Genomic DNA, 26,837 nt, shown 5'->3' on the forward strand with positions numbered 1-26,837 from the left:
GACCATAACCCAATCTAAAAACACGTTTAAATTGTGCAGCAGCAGGATTCCAGTCAAACCAGTGAATTTTTGTTTTTCATTTTGCCGACGCGCATGGCTACGGCGACGCGCGCGCATACCAGAAACCGGAGACTTTTGTTTTGGCCTAACCGGTAATGTAACAAAAAATGACCGATATTCTATTAAAATGTACTACACTATCGGTCAATTGTCACATTACCGATAGTGTAGTAGCATTTCCTACACTATTAGTTAAAATTGTTGTTACATTATCGGTTAGTGATACGATATCGGTTAATTTTTGTGACATTATCGGTTGGTGATACATTATCCGTTGGTTTACTACATTAAGGGCCCATGCAATGTATTTTTTCTTTTTTCAATGCAGTCCTTTCAAATGCACCATTGTTTCCCATTTAACCTTATTTTCAATTTTTTGTATTTTAAATTTTTGTTGGATATTTTGCTGGTAATTAATAGTTGGTGATTCAAAGATGTGTATGCATGGCAGTTTGTAATAAGCCAGTGAACAAACTTTTCTCACAGATGTTTTCAATTCAATGAGCTCAATTGTTGGGTTCACAAGTGGAACAGAAAAACCAATAAACTGAAAAGTGTCTTCCTGACATGACATTACAGCAGCAGTGCCCTCGATTATCTGGAAAAACATGGAAAATTTTAAATGTTTAAAGAAGTGCACTTTTCAAAAAAATTAACCAAAAAGGGATCTACATGTATGTCATATAGTTTTCATACAGTAGAAAGTTGCAGGAAATATATAATTCCTAAAAAAAAATTCATTTCGTGCCCTTCAAGTTTAAAATTGGGTTATTTGTATTTTTCAAAACTATTACAGCATGTTCCATGTGATTACAGCATGGGGCCCAGGCTGAGGCAGGAAGACTGTTTTCGTTTTAGTCATCTCTCAGTTTCCCTCATATTTTAGACGTTCTGCTGAATCTGCTCCCCTTTTCTGCGAATGGAATCTTCCTAAAATATATTCTCGGCGCTGTCCAATGAGCGTTAAATGTATCCTTGGCAACCATTGCGCCCCACATAATACGCGTACGCGATTGGTTAATGGATAAAAGGACCCTTTGCTACTTCCGATCCTTATCAAATTACCTGTCAATCAATCCTGATCGAGTTTACTGAAGATTTCCCCCCGAATAAAGTGCGCCGTTCATGTTGTTATTCGGTGCACGAAATACTACATTGTAGTTGAGGCTGTCGGGCGGTCGTGTGTACGTACGTACTGTACTGAAATGAGTAATGGAAGTGTGCAACTTGCTTAAAAACTAAGATTTTTGTCTCATCTTCTAATTGCCGATTCCATGTGTATTGTGATTGAACACACTATTGTGTATACCATGACAGTAGGCACACATGTATTCCTTATTCACGGTAGAAGTTTGAAGTTGAAATCTCGTGTACTCTAAGTACATGTGTGAACACCGCACATACGAGGTCATCGTGTACTGTAAATACGTCTACGGTGCGACTGTTGGAGGCTTCTCGAGCAACAGCGCCGGTGAACACGCTGACATCTTACCTTAGTGTGTTGACATTGTGTGCGCCGCTCCATAGCATTAACACTGTACATGTGCACCACATGGCCACATGCACAGCAACCTAGCCAAGGTTTTCTTTCCCATTCTTTTCGTACACCCGTGCCGAGCCCACACCGCGCCAACAACCATATTCTAGTTCCCAGTATGCCTGAACAGTCCGACGTCTTCTTTCGGGACATGATGGCACTAGCTACGAGTCCAGAATGCCTCGGAAAACAACTCTTGGAAGGCGGCGAGGTGATGATTTTGGACTACCGTCCTAACTCGTCCTACACCCGCTCGCACGTCGAAGGCGCCTGGAACCTCTCCGTGCCGGGCCTTTTACTGCGTCGTCTCAAGCGCGGTAAGGTGGCGTTCAAATCTCTGATTCATGGCGACGAAGGCAAGGAGGTGTTCGCCAGGAAGTCGCGGTCCGTGCCTGTGGTGCTTTACGATGAAGGTTCGACGGACGTGAACGCCAACTCAGACTCACCCTTCGTTCTACTACTCAAGAAACTGCAGGAAGAAGGGTGTCGTGCCTCGTATTTGAAAGGTAAAGGAAAATTATGTATAATGATCCACGACATGTCATAACATTTTTAATGTGTGTTGCTTTTTACAGTGTTTTAATGCTACTATGGTCATGATGGTAAATACTTAAATATGTTCATCATTTTCAATTTATTTTTCCTTGGCAATGACATGTTATTTTTAGTTTTACAGATATGAAAAAAAAACATTTTCCTGTATCATTTTCTAACACTGGAACATTTATAAACATGTTTCACCCATTCAACGCTGTTCATTATCATGAATCCCTTTTTTTATGCATGACTTGACCATTAGCATTAGTACTAGTAGTACATTATCAGATGTTTGAACTTATTAAAAAATCAATGTTCATGCTCCTAAGTCCTATCCATGATCATGATGATATTCAACATGTTCAACGTTGCTCAAGTCATACTCGTATTCAAACCTTCGAATTGACAATGAATATGATGGTCTGCATCTTAATCTGAATTGTTGTAAAAAAAAATGTGCACTATCCCCATGTAGCATTTACAGGCAGACGTTTCAGGTTCATAAAACCATTTTGTGATGAAGTCTGAAAAAAATGAATACATCACAATAGCCCACAATCACCTGCATGTAATATATTCCTTCCTTCAGCAATAAATGATTTTGAGAAATTGCAATGAAAGCAGGGACTGACACACTGGACTTGCATGGTGGGAATGCGGCCACAACACAAATCAAGTGGCAGAGCTTGTCAGATGGCGAATCAGCTGTCATCCATTTCCTGCCTGGCTGTAATGTGACTCCGGCTCATAAATTCCATTCCAAGCAGGGAAGAGTCTTGGCCTCCCCATGGAGATAGGCCCTCCAAGATTAAAGAGGCAGTTTGGCCACATTTTGTTTTTGCTTCGAGCCACAATGTAGCCACTGACCCAGAACAGATTCGGTCCTATGGCTAATTTTACTATTTTCCTCGTAATTATGGTGATCACTTGTCATGTTTGACAGACTAGGGAATATGAAATGACAATAGCATGTGGAACAGAACATGGTCTTGGATGCTTATTGGTGCTTGACTTGGCCACTATTACTCACACCTTACTGTAAAGAAAATCAGAGGTTCAATTTTACATAAAATTAAAACTGATATTCATTAGTGCATTCAAACAGTACTTGTCTACATTACATACAATGAAATTCCCTTCTCTGGTTGAGAAGTAGCATTTACCCAAGAGACCAAGTACAGTACAACTACTTATGTATTTTATTTGATGAACAACATGTGTATATTTCCCTTTATGTCATGACCCACCAGTGTGTGGGAAATTCTTGCTCGTAACCACAGCAACTCTCACATCTTTAAAATAAGACAAGAAGCAATTTCTAGGCTAGTATTTATGATGAATGAAAACAATTCAAACAAAAATATGTAGCATTTACACACACAAAATAGTCTTAGATATGGTACCATGCACTCTAATTTGCACGCAGTGATAAAGCAAGTTTGTTGTATCTTTAACTGCGTGTTTGCTCAACTTAATTTTCATGCTCTCGTTTCGTGCTGATAACTGACCTGTGACATTTTCTGCAACTTGATTTGTTGTTGCTCGGAAGTCATCCAGAATTACATGCAGCACATGTTGAAATGTTTGGGTCTGGCTGGTTATTTCATCTTCATTTGGGCATTAACAGCAGGAATGTTTTGTTGGAATGAGTATTGAGTTTCAAGCAGTTACATTTTATCAATAGTCAAAACAGTATTCTCTTTCATTTCAATATACTAGCATCCTGTCTTTATTGTGGGTTCAGAGAGCGATACTGCATACCTTCCCCACAATGTATACAAATGTGGATAAATTAATACATTCACATCCTCTTTGGCTGAACTGGTTTAACACATTGTAACAATTTACGTGTCTTGTTGACTTCAGACTAGTAACACCTGGTTTTGCAACTGCTGCACATTAAAATCAACATGTGCTGTTTGCAGAATTGAATTTATCGTGTGTTCTGACCCTAAAAATGACTTATCTGGATTTCTCTGAATGTGAAATCATTTCTACTATTATTTGGGGAAAGTTTCTTCTTTCTGTAGAAAAAAAAATTAAGAAATTTCAAATATAATTAAAACACAGGATTGATTGCTTGAGTTCCCTTTAATGATTCGCACCATGCAAATACATGCATTTCCTGTCACATCACAGCAGGGGGTGACAAACCAAACAGGATTAACCCCACCAGACATGATTCCCAATAAGAAGGTTTGAATTTGTGCTCAGACCCCCTCCATATCATAAGAGGATGATTAGGGCGATAAAGCTGGGGTTGTTTGAAGAGGAACATGTGGGGGAATGAGTAAACAAAAGGCTTGCCCAAACATTATCAATGGAGTCACCCAGTTAATGGAAAGAGGGGTGACTCAAAATGTCAAATTAGAAATGCACACAGATACAGTGTAGTTCGAATCAACTTACTTTATCTTGAGAAAATAGTTTTCTTTGATTTGAAGTGTAACTTTTCAAATTTCACAATTCATCACAAAACGATCATTTCTGCGCACAATGACTTTTATCAAATGTTGCATTGGCTGCTTAACCGTTAACGTTTAACAATAAATTATGCAATCCACAACTTCACAAGCAGATTTGACTTGGCACATGTTGAATTTCAGAGAAACTTTTGATATTCAAAATGTTCTCATTGTTAACGTCAATTGAAAATAAAGGTTTGTTATCAGTAAACTTTGACTTGATTTGCAATAATTAGCCTTCTTTTCTTGACATGTAAATGTACATCATGTTCATGCTTTCATTTTTCAAAGTGAAAGAATCCATGACTGTATTTGATAACCATAGTGATAACACAGCTGACTAAATAGTTCAGATTTATTCATTAGTCAGAGAGTGCTGTTGTTTCTGTAGTCACAATTGCTTTATTGATCCCACGCATTGATACGAACCTTCAGTCACTGATAACAGTTCCATGCCTTGCAAAGGAAAAAAAAAATTGTTTCTTCAACCATCACTCAATTTCAATGGTGGGGTTGTTTTTGCTTAAGTTAAATTGACCAGAGGATTTGATGTGACCCTTCTTTTTGTAAGTAACATGTACCAGGAATGCTGTACATTCTATACAAAATGTATATCTTGAGCAAACATTGTATGGAGGTGCATTATACACATACCTGTGTGTACGTTACATTTACATTTAAAACTGAGTAGAAATGTTCTTTGCCTTAAGATTATGACTGCAATTGGGTACATGTACATGTATATTTGTACACTGAAAGTGTGCACGTACAGTTGCATTGGACAGACGTATGTAATGCACCCCCAACACATGCTTACATACATGTACGGTACATGTACATAGACGTCTGCTACTGTACAGAGTACATGTACACAGATAATGTACATACATGTACAAAAATGTACATGTACATCAGTACATGTACATGTATGTATTTGGATCAAGACAACAAATACATATTTTTAAAAGTAAGTGTGATTTGTTGTACATGTACCGGTATGGTGAAATGAATTTGGCAATTCATTTCATGAGAAATATATTAAAGATTTATATAAAGGAATCGATAGAAGTTACTGTACCGGTAATTTACTCGAACTACTGTACTTGTCTACAGAATCTTGCTCATGTAACATCATAAAACAAAACGAAAATCTGCATCATACTATGGGTAAACACTGGCCCACTCCAAACCGCCTACATGTCCAGGCATGAATTGAAGAGGCGGCAATACAATTAATGGCCGGAACTCTCTGATCAAACTGAGCAAATACAATCTTTGCCCTTGTGGACTTTGGGCTGTCGGTTCTCTTTGCTATCTGATTATTTTGATTATGCTGCTGCTGTTGTCTGCATTTAAATACTGATTCATTTTTTAATTGAGATAATTTGATTTTTTTTTTCTTCAAATTTAATGTTATTGGATGAATTATCAATCAAATTTATCAATTTAAATTGGTGTAATTAGTACCTGTCTTGTGCATACAATCAGGCAATTAATACAATCATACATGTACTTTGTTTCTCAAAAAAAATGTCCAGATATTTGTGTGTGGTAAAGACTGCAATGTAGATTTTTTTAAGAAACTTTTCATTCCCACTTGGGTTAAAATTTAGATTGAGCAAATGGCCAATTAATTGCTGACACAGTGACAGTGACAACAGCAGTTTCCATATTTTCTAGAATGTTGGTCCTTACATTATTTTATCAAGTAGGCCTATCTGTTTTTGTGCTTGTCCAACTTCCTTGTAATGAATTTTTCGTAGAATGTTGGAGCTTTTTTTTATCGACATTTTCTTTTGCAGATTTTTGCCCCCTTAAAAAAAGCTAGCCTTTACAACAAATGGTTTCAATTACATGTAATTGATTAGTCCTATTTGTTACTAAAAGTTACTGACAAATCAACTAAACAATTGATTATTTAAATAACCGATCAACTTATGTGAGCCAAATGTGGTCAAACAAAACAGTGGGCCATCCTCCATGAGTCCTCGCTCCGATCCTCAGCACCCTGCATTGACTTTTGAAGAAATTTAACAGTTGGAATAGCTAATCTTTAAAGTTAACTTGATGATCTTTGACTTCTCATATCCAGGTGGCTTCAACCGATTCAAGGAGCAGTATCCAACTCTGTGTGTGAACCAGCAGGACGACAACAGCGACTCGGACTCGGGCTGCATCAACGACCTGGGTTTTGACAAGCTCAAGATAGACACCTGCCGGGAGACGGACTCGGAAACGCCCTTGGACAACAGATACCCCGTGGAGATCTTGCCCCACCTCTTCCTGGGCTCCAAGCAGGATTCAGAGAACTTGGAGCTCCTGCACAAGCTGGGCATCAAGTGCATCCTGAACGTCACGCCCAACATCCCAAACTGTTTTGAGAGCAACGGCCTCAAGTACATGCAGATCCCCATCCCAGACCACTGGAGTCAGAATCTGGCCAAGTTCTTTCCTGAAGCAATAGAATTTATCGGTGAGAACCAAGTGTTCCTTGTTTGTGTCTGTTGGCTTTAATACTCATTCATTATTTTCTTCTCTCTTTTCTTCGCTCTCTCTTCCCCTTCTGTTTTCTCACTACATTTTTTATTTTAGTTTAATTTGATTTTAGTCTGATGTGTTATATTTTGCTGACATGTTATAATCAAGCTCCTGATGTCATACACAGTTCAGTATCTGCTCAATTTTCAACTTCATTCATGTCACATGAAGTCCTTCCCATCTCAAATTTCAGTAAATTTCCAAAGACATGTGGTAAAAGTGTCAACGTCGTAATTTGCCACGGAGAGTAGTTATTTTGGGCCTCAGACCAGATACAGGCATATCTGTGTGCATGTATTTCCCAGAGATGATGAAGATTCCAGAGACCACAGCATTCCATATGCATGAACAGTGGAACCTCCAAGCGGTTGATAGCATATTGACTTAGCCAACTGACCACTGCCTTATCAAATAAGCCAACTGACAAAGAAGTGAAAGATTTTCTGTTCAGGGAATTCTCTACACTTCAGGCTTGAATCTCTGATGAATTAAAACTGTGAATATTTTTTTTTGGTTCTTGGAATTGAACAAGTTGAAGAATGTAATGCAAATAGAGAGCTTTCGAATCAAGCTGGTATAAACTGAGTCTGGAAATCTTAGACTGTCATTTGAGTGTATTGAAACGATACATGTTCTGAAACAATACAAGAACAATATACATGTAACTCCAGCATGTTCTTCGGGATTGCAAACACATAGTGCATAGTCTCTATTTCCATGAATTTCTGCCACATGTTATTGAATGGTCCAACATACGTGTACCAGTCTAGAACAGTGTTTCAAATTGCAAATTAGGGTTACAGAATAGTCTGTTGTCAACTTTGATTCAGGACCCTTAAACCTTGCCTGGTGAAGCACACTACACTTCTTTCAGATAATTTTTTTGGGCCCAGTTTTGTTCAGTCAGTCTCATACATGTACATGTGCACTGTTTGTTCTGGATTTGCCTGTTAACCAAGCCTGTATTGCAAATGTGCTAGATTTGCCTTGCCTTTTTGGCAGGATTTTGTTCATTATCAAGCCATGCGTTGCTAAATCTTGTGACCTCGGGGGAGAGTTTTGTCCACACAATTTCCACCGGATTTTTACTCCCGATTTGTTCCTGGTCATGTGGGTTTTTGGGTGTATGAATGGAATATTTCTATAAGCTCTAGTTCCAACAATGTACCATTCATCTTTGGTGTGCTGTTTTTTTGTCTGGGTAGGGTGCATTATCCTCAACTTTGAATACACATAAAAGCTGGTGCACACAAAATCTGTATTTTTTTGTACAGATTTGGCCTACACAGAAGTTCTTTTGTGTGGGGAGCAAAATTGAAAAGATGTGGGTGTTTTTGCTCATCAGACTTGCCATACGGTACATTTTACATACAGGTCCAAAGGAAGGATAATGTTGATCTGCCACGTGGCATGATATACAGAGGAAATATTGAAAAAGGCATTCAGAAATGGCCAACAAATGCGTACACACGTGTACGCATTCTTTAACTGTATATTTTAACAAAAATAACGTTCAATGGGGGTTTGAGACACAGTCACGCACAAGTGCTCATGCGTAATAAAAACCTTTTGGGTCTTGTTTAACAACACCCACGCTCCCTTTTTCCAAGTGCTTCCTTCAGAGTTCCAATTGTTCAATGTGTCTGGGCCACTAGCGACTCATCAATTTCTCCATATTTCATGAATAGACAGGAAATCACCCTTTTTTTTTTTCAAACGAAGGAGTGGGCCGGATTCAGGCTGATTGTACTGTTAATGTTTGTACTGTTGCAAGTGTATAGAAGTTTCAAGAATAGGTATTTACTGACAATGGATCCTTCTGCTCCACACGCACTCCAGTACAAAGTTTTGCATGTAAATATACAGTCAACATACATACATGTACCGGTACATGTGTATACATTGGTACATGTACACTGCACAAATACAGGAATGTAAATCTTGTTAAACTATTATTCCATGTAATATTACATTACATGCTGAGATTAAAATTCAAGAAACTAGTAAATTGTAATACATACCTGTACATACAGTGTACTGGTTGGTACAATGTACCAGTAGGGCTATATTTTACTCTTGTTAATCTAAACTTTATATAGTTGAGTTACAACTTTGTCCTGTTTGTTTTTGAGGATGGTAATTGGCAGAACAGAAATATTTTACTTATGACAACTTTCCATCATCCACTGATGTACTTTGAATTTATGAATGAGGATTGGTTGGATGAGGTTTATTCAGCCTATACGTGTGTGATGAACTCTGTACTAACTCAGTTTTATTGTACTACATGTACATTGTAGGTATTTTTCCTCCAATTTAATCTTTGTAATTAACGCAGGCTACAACATCATGTGCGTGTGGGTCACTGTTGTTGGCACTCACTGTCAGTATGAAATATGTTCCATACTATTATTACCCAGTCTTAACAAAATAATCAACTGAAAAACCGTAATATGGTACTTAATAATAGCACTCTTGGGTTTTTTTTGGGGGGGGGATGCTTGTCATTACAAGGACAGTAAATCATATAGTCAGGTTAAGTGGTACACAGTCATATCCTGTCAGATCGTGGGCCATTCATGGCAGTGGACAAGGATATCCGCTGTATCCTTGTTGTCAACCGCAGCCATCCACTCATGCGTCCAATCTGACACACATTTTCAAAAGAAGGGGGAACATTCAAAGAAATTCAAGACCTTGTATTCTTTTCAATAAAAATAAGAAGAGAAGAGAAACCTGAACAAAAGCAGAATACATTGTAACGCACCCATGTATTGTGTGGCCAGTTTTGTATTTGATTAGCAAAATATTATGTTGGAAAATTGTCCTTTATTGTTAAATTTGTGTACTTTTAAGGTGGGGTTGTACATACCGGTATGTAGCTGTGTACTTACAATGTACATTGTATTTACATTGTATCAAATATTTACTCCCATTTCAATGTACCGGTATGTGAACTTTTCAATTTGGCAAAGTTTACTGAAGTACAATGCGTACAGATATATAATTTGTTAATGTCTTTTTTTGTTTTGGCACAGAAACAGTTTTTACAAACAAAGTATGAAAACAAAAATTTTCCTGTTTTTTTCCCGAATGGTTTACATGCATGTGACAATTGATGTGAACGTGCAGGATTACCACAAGTACAAAATATGTGTCAGTTTATCCACTCCTGTAGAAAATGAACAGAATTTATGCCAGACTTCCCCTCTTGAAGTAGAATTCGGAGAAGAAAACACACTATATAGTGTACATGTACATGCCTAAGACTCAGTGTACATGTTAACATGATTCATAATTTAACCATCATCTAAAGTATGTATGTATATTGTATGATTAGTAGCAAACTGATATGTGCGAACAACAAGCCTAGCCATAACTAGCCTGTCTGACTACACACAAGCCAAACCCGCTGTATGCAATGCCAACAGGGATGTTCCCCTCACCGTTATGCGTACATATTTAGAAGCTCACCAATGAGCAAGGGAGGCTTACGTCAGAGCGCGATCCATCAGCAAATTAAACCATCGGCCTCGGCTGTTCGCGACAGGAAATTAAATAAATCCGACCAGCCGAGAAAAATGCTGACATGAAATCGAGTAAAATAAGAATGCACTGTCAATAAAACCAGTTAGGATGAATCTTCGTATCACTTGTGAGCTGTGATGAAATTTGGCCATGATAACAAATGCATTCAGTTACATGTTCATATTACAAGTTGTTTGTTGTACAAAAATACCATAATTTCCAAAGTCTTTCTTTTTTTAATCCTGAGAAAGATTATTGCATTTGAATTGTAAATTTGTATTTTTCTCATGACACTTTTACACATAAGAATACATGTACATGTACATGATGAATGGACTCTAAATGGCATGATTCACACTTGATTTTTTTTTTGTTAAAAACTTGAACAACTGATTTAAATAGAAACTTCTTTAAAAAAAGAAAAGAAAAAAAAGGAATTCCTTACATAGGGGCCTATGTATCCATGTATATAATCACATTATTCCTGTCTTTTGTTGAAACAATTTTTATTGTCCTGTATTTCAATAGTCCTGGAGTGATGAACATAATTATTTACTGTTCTGTTCCTTAATTTGTAATCCCAAGTTCTCGGTATTGGTGAACTTAATCCGCAATTCGCATAATTTTCTGCTCTAATCTGCTCTTGTGCATACATGTATGATAAGCACACATTATATGAACACTATAAAATGTACCAGTGTTATCAAGTCATTGCAGTGAGCATTTTCGTCTCAGAAATATTGTTCAGCAAACGGCTAAGCATTAAGAAAAACACAGCTCCAAATTCTGAAATTTTGTATCCACAGTAGGCCTAAAATTTAACTGTGAATCAAGGAATAGGCCTATACCTCCAAAAAGTCCAAGTTTGTGCCTATGTTTGTTTTTGACTACCAAAAATGTGAATATGAAGTTATTCAACACAACCTCCGGAGTTTGTTTCACACTTAAATTACATCCAAATATAACCACACTGAGATTTTTGCAGAGAGTTCATTGCACACATTAAATACACAATAAATGAATTTAAATACATTTAGTGCAATGCACATGGAGATTGTCATTGAGACCGAGTGTTAAAAGAAGTTTAGGTTTTTTGTTACAAAATACTTCCAGAGGAACTGCTGTATAGACAACCCCCAGCTGCGTTGAACTTTTCTGTTTACATTGAGTCTGAAGGTTTCCAGTTACATTTTCCTGAACTTCGGAAGGAATCCTATATTTGTGATTTCACCACCTGCTTGTTCTGTGACTTTTTTTTAAAAGTGTTGAGTTGGTCCATTCAGAAGATTGAAAATTTTACAAAACTGGTTTTTAAAAGTGTTCTTGGCATTGGATTGGTAAGTCATGCAATATTCTGCAGTACAATGTGGCCAGCTTGAACCGAACTCACACGTGTCATGTACATGTATACATGTGTACACGTTTACGTCACTACTTTTTAAACAATGTATACATGTACATGAACATAATGTACAAATTATGCATACTACCCATTCTGTGCTATCTGCAGTTTCACAGATTTAAGTTTCATAGAAATGTATATTTGCATACAAATTTACTATTACAATGCTTGGTTACACCCAAAGTTTACAGACAATATAATTAAATTAAAAATACGAACTGAAATTGAAAATGTAGAGTTATTTATTCGTACAAGTACATGTTACCCTCTCACTCTTTTGTTGTGAAACGGCCATTAAAAGTACAATTATTTTGAAGGTTATTTACATACATGTAGTTCAGCTTGCACTGTATGCATGTATGTTCACACATGTGCACAAACAGCGTAGGCCTTTGCTGAACGTACAGTACAGTTTGTGTGTGACCTGGTCTGCATGGTTCAAGCAGCCATCTTTCTTTGACTTGAGTGCCTTGTACGTGTGCGTGGGTGTATGAGGGCAGGCATGAACATAATACACTTGGCAAACACATCCAAAGTACACAGCAAGGATCTATTGAATGAATAAAGTTTGCGGGGGTGGCAAGGGGATACCATGTGGAAAGATTACTGGAAGAAATGAATTGATTGAAAGTCTGCATTCTTTATCATGCCAAGAAATCAATATGTACATGTATGTTTTCGGTTTGGATTTGTTTTCAAAATTTCCTTTCTGGTTACGTTTACATGTGTATGTGGGGACAATGTCCTTAAAGCTATCAATGCATTATGAGCATTATTATTAACCCTAACCGCCCTGAATCCTTCAAAGTCCTCTTGCCAAAGTGGAGGAATTTGGCGGATTGAGGTTACATGGCAAAAGTGCTTTACTGATTTCATAGGATGCACTTTGTCAAGGTCTTGGGCCGGAGCTTGTGTTGTTTTGCTCAGCCATGCATAAATATAGGCCTGGATTATGCTTGAAATCCTCCGCACTGCTCCAGGATGTCACTGGCCAAGCCTCAACATATTGACAGTCACTGCTGCAGGATTTTTTGCAGGATTCAGGCAGTGGTCACCCCTCCATGGACCATATTCAAGAAATAAAAAAGGAATTTGCAGGATTGAGGCTATTAATACTATTTTTCCATGAGGCCAATTGAAGGATTTTGCAGGATTGACGCTACACCCTAGCAAAAAGGCTGGGGGTAAGGGTTAATTATCATTCTGTAGGATTTTGTTTTAGGGTTTTGGAGATAATATCCACATCATGACAACAAAAACTTATAGGCCTATGGTTTTGAAAAATGTTTCTGGTGTACAACCCTTGTTGAACCTGGAAAAAGTTTGTAAATGTATCCCCCCTTCAAAAAATACTTTTGTAGGCCTCTGCGTATTTGGGATATTACTTTAGAAAGCAGTGGTACAGAAGCACTAGCAGTCCCACAGGAATGTGTAAATTTAAAAAGTGACCACAACACATCCAGCAATCTTCTTGCTTACGACTAGTCTGTGTTTGCGCACAGTCTGCAAAACATGTTTGTATCCTGCTTCCTCACTTCATGCCCGCTGCCCGCACCACATGATAATGTGCTTGAACAGCAACAACATGATCACAGTATATTCATTACCAGAGAAGATCAATAATGGGGAAGCGGCGAGGGGAAAAAAGAGCAAGATGCGAAGTGGGGCTGAGAGAGGGAGAATGTGCTGCAAGGCCAATCAATAAGGAGACTTCCGCAGTTGACACTGTTTGTCCATTTTTGTTGTTTAGTGTGGGGGCATTCAGTCTTGCACTACATTGATAATATTGTCTGCCTAGGCTAACTGCCCAAAACTCTTTTGTCAGTTCAGCAGAACTTCAGCCAATGGCTATAGAGAAATTCTTAAGAAGGGAGGGCAGGTCGTTATGTAACCCCCTCTTCAAGGTGCTAGCCAACAATAGGTTGTTGTCAGGATGATTCTCACTAACCATGCCCCTATTGTCATCCCTTAATGCAGTCAGGAAGTGGCCTTGATTAAAGTTTTCCTGTCCTATGCCTCATCACAGCATTAGCTTTTGTGATGAAGTCTGAAGTGGAGTCATTATTTTCATTGCTGGATTGACAGACACTTTGGGTTCTTACACAAAGGGTGTGAATTTACTTCAAAGGGCGACATTTTAATAGACAGGAAGCAATACTAAGTTCTACATACTGGTACACGTGTACATGTATGTGACAGTGCATGTGTACAGAATGTGACACCAAAACATGAATTAAAATATGGCACAGTTACAGACACAAATAACATTTTGCTTAGACTCTGGCACCAGTTATCAAAACAGCGTACAAATACAAGACTGCATGAATACATGTTTTGGTAGACCAGACCATTTACTTATGATTTACACAGTGTCTCTTTTGACTGTTCATCCTTTTAGTTTTCATTTGAAATATTGCAAAATATTGTCTGCAAAGGTGATATATCTAGGCAAATTTTGGCAATAGAAAACACATTGTATTGTCCCAAACTTCAGGTACATATATGCCTACTTGTTCTATGTAGATCACCAAGACTTTTTTGTATAATACATGATAAGTTTTGGGAAGATTTGGAATGATCATTCCTTACCTCCATGGAATACATACATGTACATCACACGAAGCCTATCCGTGTATTTCAGAGCCTAAGCTTACACTGTATAATCCTGTTCAAACAACAATCTACCATCCAGTCTCATGTCATGTATTTTTATGTGTAAAATTTGCATTAAGTCAGTTATGGTATGCCACAGATAGCCCTTACATCCTGTTTGCTTGTAAGTCGATTTGATTATAACGCCATGCTCGCAATTCATTTTGTGAATTCCTAATGACGTAGGACCGGACGTCACGTTTCTTTGATGTCAGAACAGAAGCGTGTTCGTCAGTCAACCGCCTTGGCTTAATAGCTGAATCGTTAACTAAAATCCAATCAAAAGTGAATCCAAGGATTTTGTTGTCATTGGCAACCAATCAGCCTGAGAATTAGTGAGATAGCTCGACAGCCAGAATGGCCACAAAAATAATTCGAACTGCCCAGGCTGTTGGATAAGTAAGTTAAAAACAGACCTGGACAAAAGGGCATTGACAGAAAAGTTTTGCAATCATCTGAGCCGAAATTGCTTTTTCTACACTTGATTTTAATATCGGGTTTTGTCCCTCACCCACATATTTTATCAACACCGTATACTCAGTGTTGTCCTGCGTGATTGTGAGAAACAAACCACTCCGGTGGGACTCGAACCCACCACCTCCTGCTTACAATCGGGTTTTGTCCCTCACCCACATATTTTATCAACACCGTATACTCAGTGTTGTCCTGAGTGGTTGTGAGAAACAAACCACTCCGGTGGGACTCGAACCCACCACCTCCTGCTTACAATCACTCGGGGACAACACTGAGTATACAGCATTAATCAAATACGTGGAAAAAATGAAGGGCAAAACCCAATATTGAATATACATCGCCTCAACGCAAATTCCATCTTATGAATAGTACAGTTGATTTGTTTGTGGAAAAGGTTGATCAATTTGGGGTATTTCTTTCTGAACGTGAAAAGAAAATTCTGCAGTCAGTGAGTTTTATCTATTCCAGACATTGTCATTTCACACATGCACCTTTAGTCCCGAATTACAGTTGCAACAAGCTTAACCTAGAAATTGATAAACAGTTTACATGTAAGTGATTAGTAAGAGAGGTTAGTACCGCGGTAGAGGACACTTGCCTTATCAGTATAGAAACATGTAGCTCCAACAGAATTCTTCAGTTCAAGAGAACAATTCTATTAACTTATTATTATGAAATCCATCTATTATTTTTTTTTTTTAAGAAAAAAAAATATATTTGCACGTCACAGGATGTCAACAAGAGTTGGACAGTGCTTTCAGGATTCGTGCTTTAGGGCAGATGCATGTACAGTTCGTGCTACAACACTAATGATCGTCCATCAGTTTGGACTGGAATTCCCCCACTGAGGGTTTTATCCCCTATTCAAGGAGAAAGACACAAAAGTCATTTCAGGAATTTCGCAGACCCGAAGGATGATTTGCCTGACATTTCCTTTGAAAGTATTATTTGCCACATGGCAGAACGTGACACTGTTGTTAAGCAGTGGCCTTTACTTGTTGGACCCTCTTTTAAATAAAAGTCTGGCCATCCTCCTGAGCTTTTATTTTCATGGCCAGAGAGATTAGTGTGCTTATTTGTGCCCATTTATACATGAAGTAGAGGTCACGCAGGGAACAAACATCCAGATTCTTGTCTATAGATAGATGATGATCACCTTTGAAAGATTCCAAGACTGTGCAAAGTTATATAATTTGACACTTATTAATCCCATCACAGGTTAAGTCATTTTATTTCCCCATGAAATTAAAATTTACATGACACTGAGACTGCTGTTTACCATGACAATTAAACTTCACACATTCACTCTTCAAAGCAGCTTGGAAGAAAGAACTGAAAACTTTTAAGGTTATGTGTGAAAACAAAACCCCATGCTCTGAAAAACGGGTTATGAATTTGTAATGTGCTTAAACATAATACTTTTGGAGTAGTTAATCTTTTTTGTGTAAGTTTGTTTACCAGAGCCTTGTGCATTTTTGTTTATGTGGAAGTACCCAGTACATGTAAAAATCGTGCTGTCTTTGAGCCACAACAATATTCATAAAAGTGTTTGATATAATGTCATTTAATTTTTTTTTTTACTTTCTCTTTCTCTCTTGTCCACAAAGACGAAGCTCGCAGGGTCAACGAAGGCATCCTGGTGCACTGTTTAGCTGGTGTCAGCCGCTCTGTCACCGTCACCGTAGCCTACCTCATGCAGAAGCTGTGCATGACGCTGAACGATGCCTATGACTTCGTCAAGAAGCGGAAGAACAACATCTCGCCCAACTTCAACTTCATGGGCCAGCTGCTGGAGTTTGAGCAGCAGCTGAGAGACAGCCCCTGCCGGGGCGGAGACTGCAGCTGTGCCAAGGAGGGGCGGCGGCTGTGCATGAGCCCGGACCCTGTCCTGCAGTCGCTCATCCCCCAGACCGCCCTTTCTTCCTCCTCCTCAACATCCACCTCATCTGCTTCCTCCTGGGAGCAGACGCCGGAAACCTCGTCTAGGAGAATGGAATTCAATTTCACAGTCGACAGCTGAGTATGAGCTCAGTAGAGATTCAGGAGGACACCGGTTCTTTACAGTAACTTCACAAACAGATGGAGGAATCAGGGAAGAGTTTCCCAACTAACTGCACTGTAAGTGATGGGAAACGTACCTCTCGGACAGAGAAGACAAGTTTTGAAATGTTTGAACCCATTTTCCTGATCATCGTAATGTATGATGTTTGACAGTGCACTCACCTGACAAGAGGAGGAAGCAGCACATTGATGAGTCTGATGTATTTCATAAGAGAGGAAGTTCAAAATGAGGAAGGAAATGTTATAAACACCAAGAGCCGTTGAGAACGGAAATTAAGGCTTGTGTTGGTTTCTGTTTCGTCGGTCATATTTACTCAGAATTTGCATTATAAGACATGACTAGTTAGTTGCATACGTGTACATAGGTACGTAAGGTCAGTTTACGTGCACACATATAATTCAGGTACATGTTTTATAAAGAACTGCAGATGCGACAGCGACACATTCTTGTTAAGCTTGGATATAAACGCTTGTCCTTTATCAGTGTCATATTATTTGAGAATTAAGGGTGTGGCTTTTATGTTCATTCACGTACATTGTACGTAGCATGTTTATCAGGGATGATGGGGTTGGACTCCCACATGTACATATTGTACACGTGCATGCCATAACCAAGAAGCCATGTTGGCGTGTTGAAGTTTGGTAAGTTGGCTCCATGCCAAAATAGGCTATTGTGATAACCCTGGCTCTTGCACAATAGGAAGTATTTATACATTTGATACACAGCAGATAGCAAAGCCCATTTCCCCTGTAATGAAAAACAAATCTCTATATACAGGATTGTCTTTTGTAGTCCACAACTTTGTAATTGCAGTGCTTGTACCCAACACTTTTTGTGTGTGTACTGTTTGCCTTTACATTATGAATTACTCACACAAACATTTATAATTCTTACACTACAACACTGAAACAAAAGGCAGAAGTGAAGGTTAACTTTGACACAAATTATTTGTTGTACAGTTGTGTATATATTTATATTCTATACCCAGTGTACAGTTAAAGGAGTACATTAATTAAGTGATTTTTGTATATAAAAACTGTAAATAGTATGTAAAGAAAACATAGAAGGTGCAGAATTGTACAGACTGTCCCTTTTGACATACATGTAATTATTCCAATGATATTAACTGCTCAGATTTTTCGGTTTGTTTGACTAGACTGACTTGTTTTGAATTCAGTTTGAATGGATATTAATCTTTTTTAGACAAATCATCACTCATGTGTGAAATGGAAATTTTGTAAAGAGGGGGTGTTATTTTTAAGAATTGAGATTCATGAAACCATTTTTCAGACCTGAAGTGCAATGTGCATTCATGCAGCGCACTGGTACATGATTCCACATTGCTTACATGTCAGATGTAGCCAAAGTCATGCAAGGATATACAATGTATTCGTTTCCTACCTACATGTCCGTTCACGTTCACGGTAGATAAGGTTCGAGAGTTCACATGTCGTATGTTTTGTCCTGCACAGAGCCAGTGTACATTTCTGTCGGAAGAAGTACTTCCTGATAAAAAAAGGAACATTTTGTGCTGAACAAAACAAATCAGCCTTAATCGATTTCATGTGTACATGAAAAAGATGAAAAACATTCATGTGAGCTTTTTGAAAACTACCGGGTATCTGTCACTAAATTCAATGTACATGTATAGAAAACGTTTTTTTGGGCGACGATTCAGGATCTCCAATGAACAAATTACCTCAAGCTTTTGTCTAATTTTACGTAAGATTCTTAGGTTTTGACAGTGTAAAAACAACTCAGTTATATAAAGTTTATTTCGTGTGCGGACATTTTGAAAATGAAAATCTTGTTCATTGTTTTGCTATTACAGGCTGAATTAACAAATCTCTAAAGTAGTTCTTCAAAAGATAAAGAAGAGAAAAAGATGTCAAGTACTTAAATAGTTTTTGAGATTCGGAGATCTGAACACAGATCATGAAGTGTGTGTTTTGTAACTCTTATTCACATGTATAAAGTATACCCTGAAGTATCATACCTCCCCTCCCATTTGGGTTTTTATACATTCTGAAAATGTAGCTGAGGTACATGTAGGCATGATGTCAGAGAATTAAGGTTCACATCATAAACATAAATATTAAACATATTCAATAAGTGTCAGCCATTTGAGCAAAAGGGCTGTTATACAGTTCCTGCCTGATGTGGTACATGTACATGATTTTGAAATAATATCCATTTCCATTTCATGGATATTTTACTGTGTTGATCTCAAGTGTTCTACACATTCCCTGTACTTAAGAGATGAACCCACAATCTGCAATGGTGATATGTGAAGGTTTAAATAGTAACTTACCTCAAACTAAGGTCCTTAACATAGTCGAGCCTCCTTGCTCTATGGTCTAAAGGACAAACAAGACAATAGCATAAAAAGTTAAGTTTATTTCTAATGTAGTATAGACCTGACCTGTGGAGAGCTAACACTGCATTTTTATGTTGAGCATCGAAAATTTTGTAGAACAGATTATAAAATTTCTCTTTGTGTGAGACCAAACTTGCCCCATTTGATAGGCACTTTAATCCATCGCTATGCATCATGATTCATTGGTTGCTACTTGCTAGGCATTCAGACAAGCATTATGAAATATGAAAGGTTTTTTTTTACGAGAATATGAAGACATTATTTATAAATGTTTATTATTTTGTTTGCTTATGTTTTCCTGGGTTTTTTTTTGGGGGGGGGTAATTTTAAGTGTTTTTGTTTATTTATTTTTTACAAATTTATGGATACAATCCTCCTAGTCCAGTAAAGAAATGGCTTTTAAACACAAAATGCAAAAACAGCCTGGAAATGATTTGCTTTGTGTAGACATACAGCAAAGTTTACATTGAAGATTGGTGTTTTGCATTTCTTTATTCCAGTGGCTGGTATTCAGGAGAGCAATTGTTATCAGTGTAAGTACCACAATGATCATAATGTAGTCATCACACCGAGAGAAGTCTGTTGATTCTTCATTCATCCTACAAAAAAAATATGTGTGAATATGATTTATATTTTTATATTTCTCATATCCTCAATTTTATCACAATATGAATATTCACAGGGGATGTTTACTTTAAAGATGTGATGGGTTTGGATGAAACCGTATGCTGAATATGACTTAAGGAAGGGAAACTCTTACAGCTCGCTTCGTCAAGTTATTCAGCTCTGTGGATATATCATATTTGATAAGGCAAAAAAAAAACAGTTTCTCATCCCTGCCTTCTTCATTTTCCCGGCCCGCCTCCTTTTGAAAAAGTTTTGTTACATTTGTAATACATTGTATACATGTATTTTACATGTGTATTGTCAATATACAGTGCACCGAAATCTTGATAAGTCAAACCTCAAGGGAACAGGTTCAAAATCTGACTTAAGCAGAGTTTTGAGTTATGCAGGGTTGTATATATCATTGTTATACTACTGAAGGCCATGAATTCTTTGTTTGACTAAACAGTTGTTTTGAGTTATCAGAATTGGACTTATCAAGATTTCATTGTCTTTTTATTTGTTTCCACAAAATTGTGGCTACATATGTGTGTGTAATGGACATTGGCTTCTTTAGACACAATTTTGTATCAGTAAAATAGTCGAGAGAACTGAAGAATCCATCCGCCGTGCTGGAAAATCCACCATCTTGGGAAGAAAAACAAGCGCCCGCCTACTTCATTTTTTTTCAAAAACACCGGACTACTTATTATTATTTTTTTTTTTTTACTCGGCCTAATGTACAACATACAGCTTTGGAAATAATTAAATCTGTTGGTTTATTTCTGTGATTGATTATGTTCCACCTGCTAATGGCTATCAGACTTGGCATGAATTTGTTTGTTTGTTTGTTTGTTTGTTTTTTGATCAGGTTTTTTTTGTGTAAATGTGGTGAATATTGTCCTTATTTCAAGTCATGTCTAGCCTACATGTACTTAACAAACATAAAGTATCAGGTACAATCTTAATGTACCGGTACTCTAATTTGTAGTAAATTCTGTCCCATTTTGGGCTCCAGACATATTCATATGATTGGAACTGTAAAAAAAATAAGTGTTTTACAGTGTCAATTTTGCACCTGTTTTGCAGCTGAAAACTGAGGACAGTTGCTGAAACAAGGGGTTTTGATAGCATAACATGTACCACTATGAATGTTGCTTTGTTTTGAGGATCAGCTTCACACATGTATGCATTTTTTTTTCATCATTTCTCAAATGTATTTTAAAGCATAGTTCCAAGAACTTCCTTGCTAATTAAAACACAAGATCTGTGCCCAAATTACTTGGCACTTAAACCTCTTGCTTCAGTCATATGTCCTCAATTTTTACACCTTTTTTATACTTGTAAAATAGTGTAACACAGTTTACAATCTGTACCCACTGTACATGTGTTCCATCATGTATGTCATTCGGCGCATGATTCTGAATTGGTTGTTTGCCAACCTACTTCAAATCTAGGAATAACAGATTATAGTTTTTACAAAAAATATGGACAAGGAAAAAGGGTATCTTTTTTGCCTGGTGAAATATATTTTGAATAACCAGAAGAGTGTATTTAAATCCATTTAAAATGATTAAAATACGTAGACTTATGTAAGTGTTTATTAAATACATATATCAATCAAGTAAGCTGTAAAAAAATGAAACATATTCATGACTGTGCTAATTTTCAATCGATGAAGATGGTGGTTACACCTATGTAATTTTTATTTACGGTGAATAAATATTTTTTAAACTGGATGTAGTGAAGCAAAAGTGTGGTTTGTTCAGTTCGCCAATAACTTTCCATTCGTTACCCCGATTGACACCAACATTCTACCCTCAAAATCCAAATCCTTCCAAAACAACTTTAATTTGCAGCCTCAAGCAGTCTTTTGTCTTCAGATTAACCCATGCTTTATTAATTATAATAAGTACTTTTGAAGAAAATGTGACTTTTCTTTACCTTTTTTGGCACTCAGACGTGTCACTGTGCGTGTCGGAGAAGTTCTCACCTTTATTTGAGACCGGTCGGAGCTGCTGTTCCATGTTGTGGAATTACTCCGCAAGTGCATGGAAGTCCCTCTGTTGAGAAGACACACTCAGACGTAGACACACAAACATTTTAGACAGCCTGATTTTTATTCCGATGAAACTTGCGCCTTTTTTATTTACCTTACCGCTATGTAAAGTAAAGAAATCAGAAGCAGTGTTCTAAAAAATGTAAAAATCTAATCATCCAATGAGAAATCGCCTTTCATTTATGACAAAGTATCGTGCGCTTTGGCTATTCTATCTAACAACCCTATTCCCCCTGTTATTCTCAACCAATCAAACGCCATGTTATTTGTCACTAAAAAAAAAGTAGCCAATCAGATAATAGACTTAAATTGAAATGATCACAACGATTAATTGAATTGGAGGGGAAAAAACAGTCGGTGAAAAAGGGCATCAGTGGATTCGAACCATGGATGTTTGGATACTCATCTCAGTATCCATATAGGCGAGCTACTGGTCAGCTTGACAATATCTGCTTGTAACTAGTCGACTAAATAATAACAATTATTGTATTGACGTCATAGTTCTTTGCTCACGAATAAACACAATTTTCCAATCAAAAACTGACTTATTCATGATTGCTTCACCCGCCTACGGACAAAAACATAAACGCCGGCGGCAATTTGGAACTCGCCGCGGTATGTTATAATGTCGTCTGTGTCTCACGTATACGAAAGAAAATGGATGCTCAATGGAGGATGTCTGACACCAGTGTGGTAAAATCATGGGTCGAGACCATGACATTGTAAACCCAATTTTCTTTTCGTAAATTTGTCCCATTGACGATTGGGGCCCTTTTTATCATACAATACAAATAATAAATGGTGTGTACAGCCGCGTTTCCGCATTAAATGTCATCCATGCACTTTTTACCGTTAAATTTATAAACATACAATCGCCGTCGGGCCTCTACGTTCGACTTTGAATTTTTATTTTAGTGGGTAAAAATAAACAAATAAACAAACAAACAAACAAACAAACGCCGTGGGAACTACATATTATTAACAATTGTTGATTGATTTGAAGTATTACTAAAAGTCGCATGGTAATCTTAATTCACTGTCAGCCACAATGCAGACAAGAAGGTCTTTCCCCGAACTGCGTTACAATGATCAACTCCAATAATGAATCAGGGACGTCTTCGACATCGCTTTCATGGGAAACGATGGAAATTACTCAAAGTCAAAAATTCCCCTGAAAATTGTGAAACAATTTTCAGATGATTAGCAATTAGGATGTTCGGCAGAACCATAAGGCCACAAAGGCCAAACCGAATAGTTGGAAAGAAAACAAATGTGCGGTGGATGTTTAGCATTTCCTGTGGTTTCATATCCTGGTTGCTCAATCCATCTGCATGTAGTGTATGAACTTGAACCGCCTTGGAGCGGCATATGAGGCGACAGAAATAAACCAGTGGAAATGCTACTTCCTTTTTGGCTGGCTAATTTTGACCCAAGTGGTTTCCGACTTTCGAAAACAAGCATCAGATGACAAAGGAAGTAAAACAAAAAATCGTTAATGAAATAGATTAAAGATAATAATTTGGCTCCGAAAACAATCCTGTTTTTTGGGGGGGGGGGGGATTTGGTTAACTCGTAATTTTCATCGGGTCACATAATGAATTTATATATTGAAGGGCCCGGTCGATGCAATGTGAACATACTTTGACAAAATAGTACTCATTTCAGTATGAAATCAACAAGAGATTGTTTTCGGGGGGGGGGGACTTTTAAGTACACTTTTTTCACTGCAAACCCCATGCTATTTCCTGACAACTGAGGGCGCGGTTGCTGTGAGGTCATGGTACACCATCTACAACAAGCGACTCTATCTATTATCCAAAATAGACTCTATCTACCCAGAAGTGCAGTTCATTGAAATCAGCTGCAGAAGTAGAGAGCACCCAAAAATGATGCCGGAGCTACAGTACGACACTGATGAAGGTCTGTCTGCCTTAAAATGACATCACATTGCCCATGAATATGGTAAATGTACTATTAGCATAATAAACCGAACATGCACAATGAAACACTCTTAGAAATGACGTTAAAAAAAAAAAAAAAACTGTCCATGTTTTTTTTTACGAATTCGACTTTTTGCTTTCCTGAAGATGTTCTAAACATGTATCTGTTACTTAAACTAAAGAAAACTCTTTTCTTGTTCGTTAAAAAGGTTCTACATTGTATCATGTTTTGCTTTCACGTACGAGCAGATCCGCCTATAGACTGGTTCTTGGTCCCTACATTCGAATCTGAAATCGAGGCGGGAACCTGTCCTTCCTGTGATAACTGAATTATTGTCGGCCCACAAATAATTCAAAGTTTGTAAATTACATGTGATGATTCCATGAACGCAGGCCGAGTTTTTCTTCGAAATCTCGTCTAACCATTGTAGGCCTATATTTCTAAAATAGCAATTTAAAAGCAATTTAAAAGCTTAATCTGACTTTTGGGGTGAAACTCAAAAACAACATAAATACGGACAGTTCATCAGTTAAGAAGGAAACCGAAGTGCTATTAGACATTAGCTGAGAGGTATACTTCAAGAATTCCATTACATACCCTTTCAAAGAGTAAAATATCGCCGTTGCACAACATCATCGGGCGTCACTTTGATGTGTTTGTGGTTTGTGCACAGTGGAGTGTTTGTTTTTGGTTTGAATTTGAATATTTTTTCCGAAACCTGAACGATAAAAAAAATGCTATAAGAAATTTCCTTTATACCAAGCAGTTAGAATCAGGGCCAAAAGGCGTTGTGTTCTTGCATAACTTATTTTCTTTAAAAGGTTGACGCTGAATTTTAGAAGACACATGCAATACGAAATAAACTCTCTTCAAAAATTCACTACATCAGATGGAACAAGTCGATTTAGAAAGATATTTAATTCAATCGTACAGATCAGGTTGTCCCGTTTCCTCTGGAGTAATTCTGTTTAAATTTGAATCTAAAATTAGAGCGATTTTACACTAAATCGTTGTCCTGGTCCTATGGAAGTACGAGAGGCACCCTTCAGACATCCGTAGACCCTATTCTAGAAATGTATAGGAAAACTCTCCGACGAATTGGTTATAGTTATTAACCATCTCCCCCCCCCCCCCCAAGAAAAAAAAAGATGATGATGATGACGACGACGAAGAAGAAGAGGAAGAGAAGAAGAGTCTACCACAACACGACGGACTTTCGGTGAACTTTTAGGGTAAGGTAGAGTTAGCGAGATTTTGTAATTGACGACCATTGGATCTCGCGCGGGAATGTTCTTGCATTGAGAGGTTTGTGCTGTTATTGGAACTTTTGCTGCTACTTAAACTTCAATGCTTAATGAGAGGGAAAGGAAACGAAAAAAAAAATGTCGTATTGAGACGACTAGTTGGTGCTTTAAAACAGGAAGTCGTAACCGAATCAGCATTAGAAAGGTAACCACTTCAGGGCGAGAAACCGCAAAAAAGTGGCAACATTTGACACGGTGTTTAAATAAATAAATCCTTGGGAAAACCTGGCACTGGAATTACTTTCTTCGCAAGGATAAGATTACTCAGACTGCCCACGCCAGCCGGGATGCAGGGACATAGTATATCTGAGAGTCTTAAATCGTCATAACATCGATGTACGTCATTTTGTTTTGTCGCGCACTTTAGACCATCTAAACCCACGCACATTCCGCTTTGCGTATAAGGCGAAACTTAACTATAGGGGCCTACAATTTTTTTTCAAGTAGAGGGCGAGAAGAGATGACTTTAGTTCTGTAACTATGGAAACAACAGCTGGGGGAGGTGAGGGGGTCAGTGACATTGGAAAATGAAGACATAACAGCCTAAGCAAGACTTCTAACAACTTGGGGATTGCTTGTATATTGTTGCAACCCATGTGGCGGGAAGCGGGGAAGGGTGGGGTGCCACGGGGATACGCCCCCGCTGCATGGAGGCATGCCTCCCCATCCGCGCTCATAATTATGGACAGTAGGCCTACAAAATGCTTGTTAGTAGCCTATATTTTAAAGCCCTCTCTAGAAAACAAATTTCCCTGTGACGCTTACAATTGGGCCGTGGTTACGTCACTAAGAATAAGACTAATTAAAAAACCACAGAATATGAGCATGCCTCCACAAAACCGCATTTACAAAATCTGAACTGGTATACGTATACCTCAATTAAACCCTATAGCTTTTTCCGCGCGTTCCCAACGAATGGGCCTTAGAACCTATAGAATTCATGTTTACAACCACCTTGTTCGCGGGGGGGATGTTCTCCATATTAGTTTATAGTAGGAGAAAAATGTTTCATTTGATCTTTTTTTTTCGAAAATTAGACCTTGCGTTGCTAATTTTATAAATGGAATCAGTCCCCAAATAAAACCAAGCTTCGTTGGAATCTTAACAGATGATATCTGCTTCATGAAAACAAAGACATTTTTATGCCGTGGTGGTGTTACGCATAGGCCTAACCTGTCTTGCGGGTGCATTTTTCGCAACCCGTTAGCAACAAAGATGGTCATGTCGTTACAAAAAAACCTACTGACACTGCAACGGATCTGTTGCGGATCGAGTACTACTCTGGGACAACACAA

At 37.9% G+C, this 26,837-nt stretch overlaps 1 protein-coding gene across 1 annotated transcript; it reads left to right on the forward strand.

Annotated features, from left to right (window-relative positions):
• The first annotated feature begins 1,133 nt into the window (after positions 1 to 1,133).
• LOC119726562 (dual specificity protein phosphatase 6-like) lies at positions 1,134 to 21,977 on the forward strand. The gene is made up of 3 exons (XM_038198298.1): positions 1,134 to 2,103; positions 6,692 to 7,072; positions 16,801 to 21,977. Exons 1-3 carry the CDS (start codon positions 1,602 to 1,604, stop codon positions 17,211 to 17,213), a joined length of 1,296 nt encoding a protein of 431 aa, XP_038054226.1. The 5' UTR covers positions 1,134 to 1,601; the 3' UTR covers positions 17,214 to 21,977.
• Positions 21,978 to 26,837: the final 4,860 nt, after the last annotated feature.

This window comes from Patiria miniata, unplaced genomic scaffold (assembly GCF_015706575.1).
Source record: "Patiria miniata isolate m_02_andy unplaced genomic scaffold, ASM1570657v1 HiC_scaffold_2, whole genome shotgun sequence".
NCBI lineage: Eukaryota > Metazoa > Echinodermata > Asteroidea > Valvatida > Asterinidae > Patiria > Patiria miniata.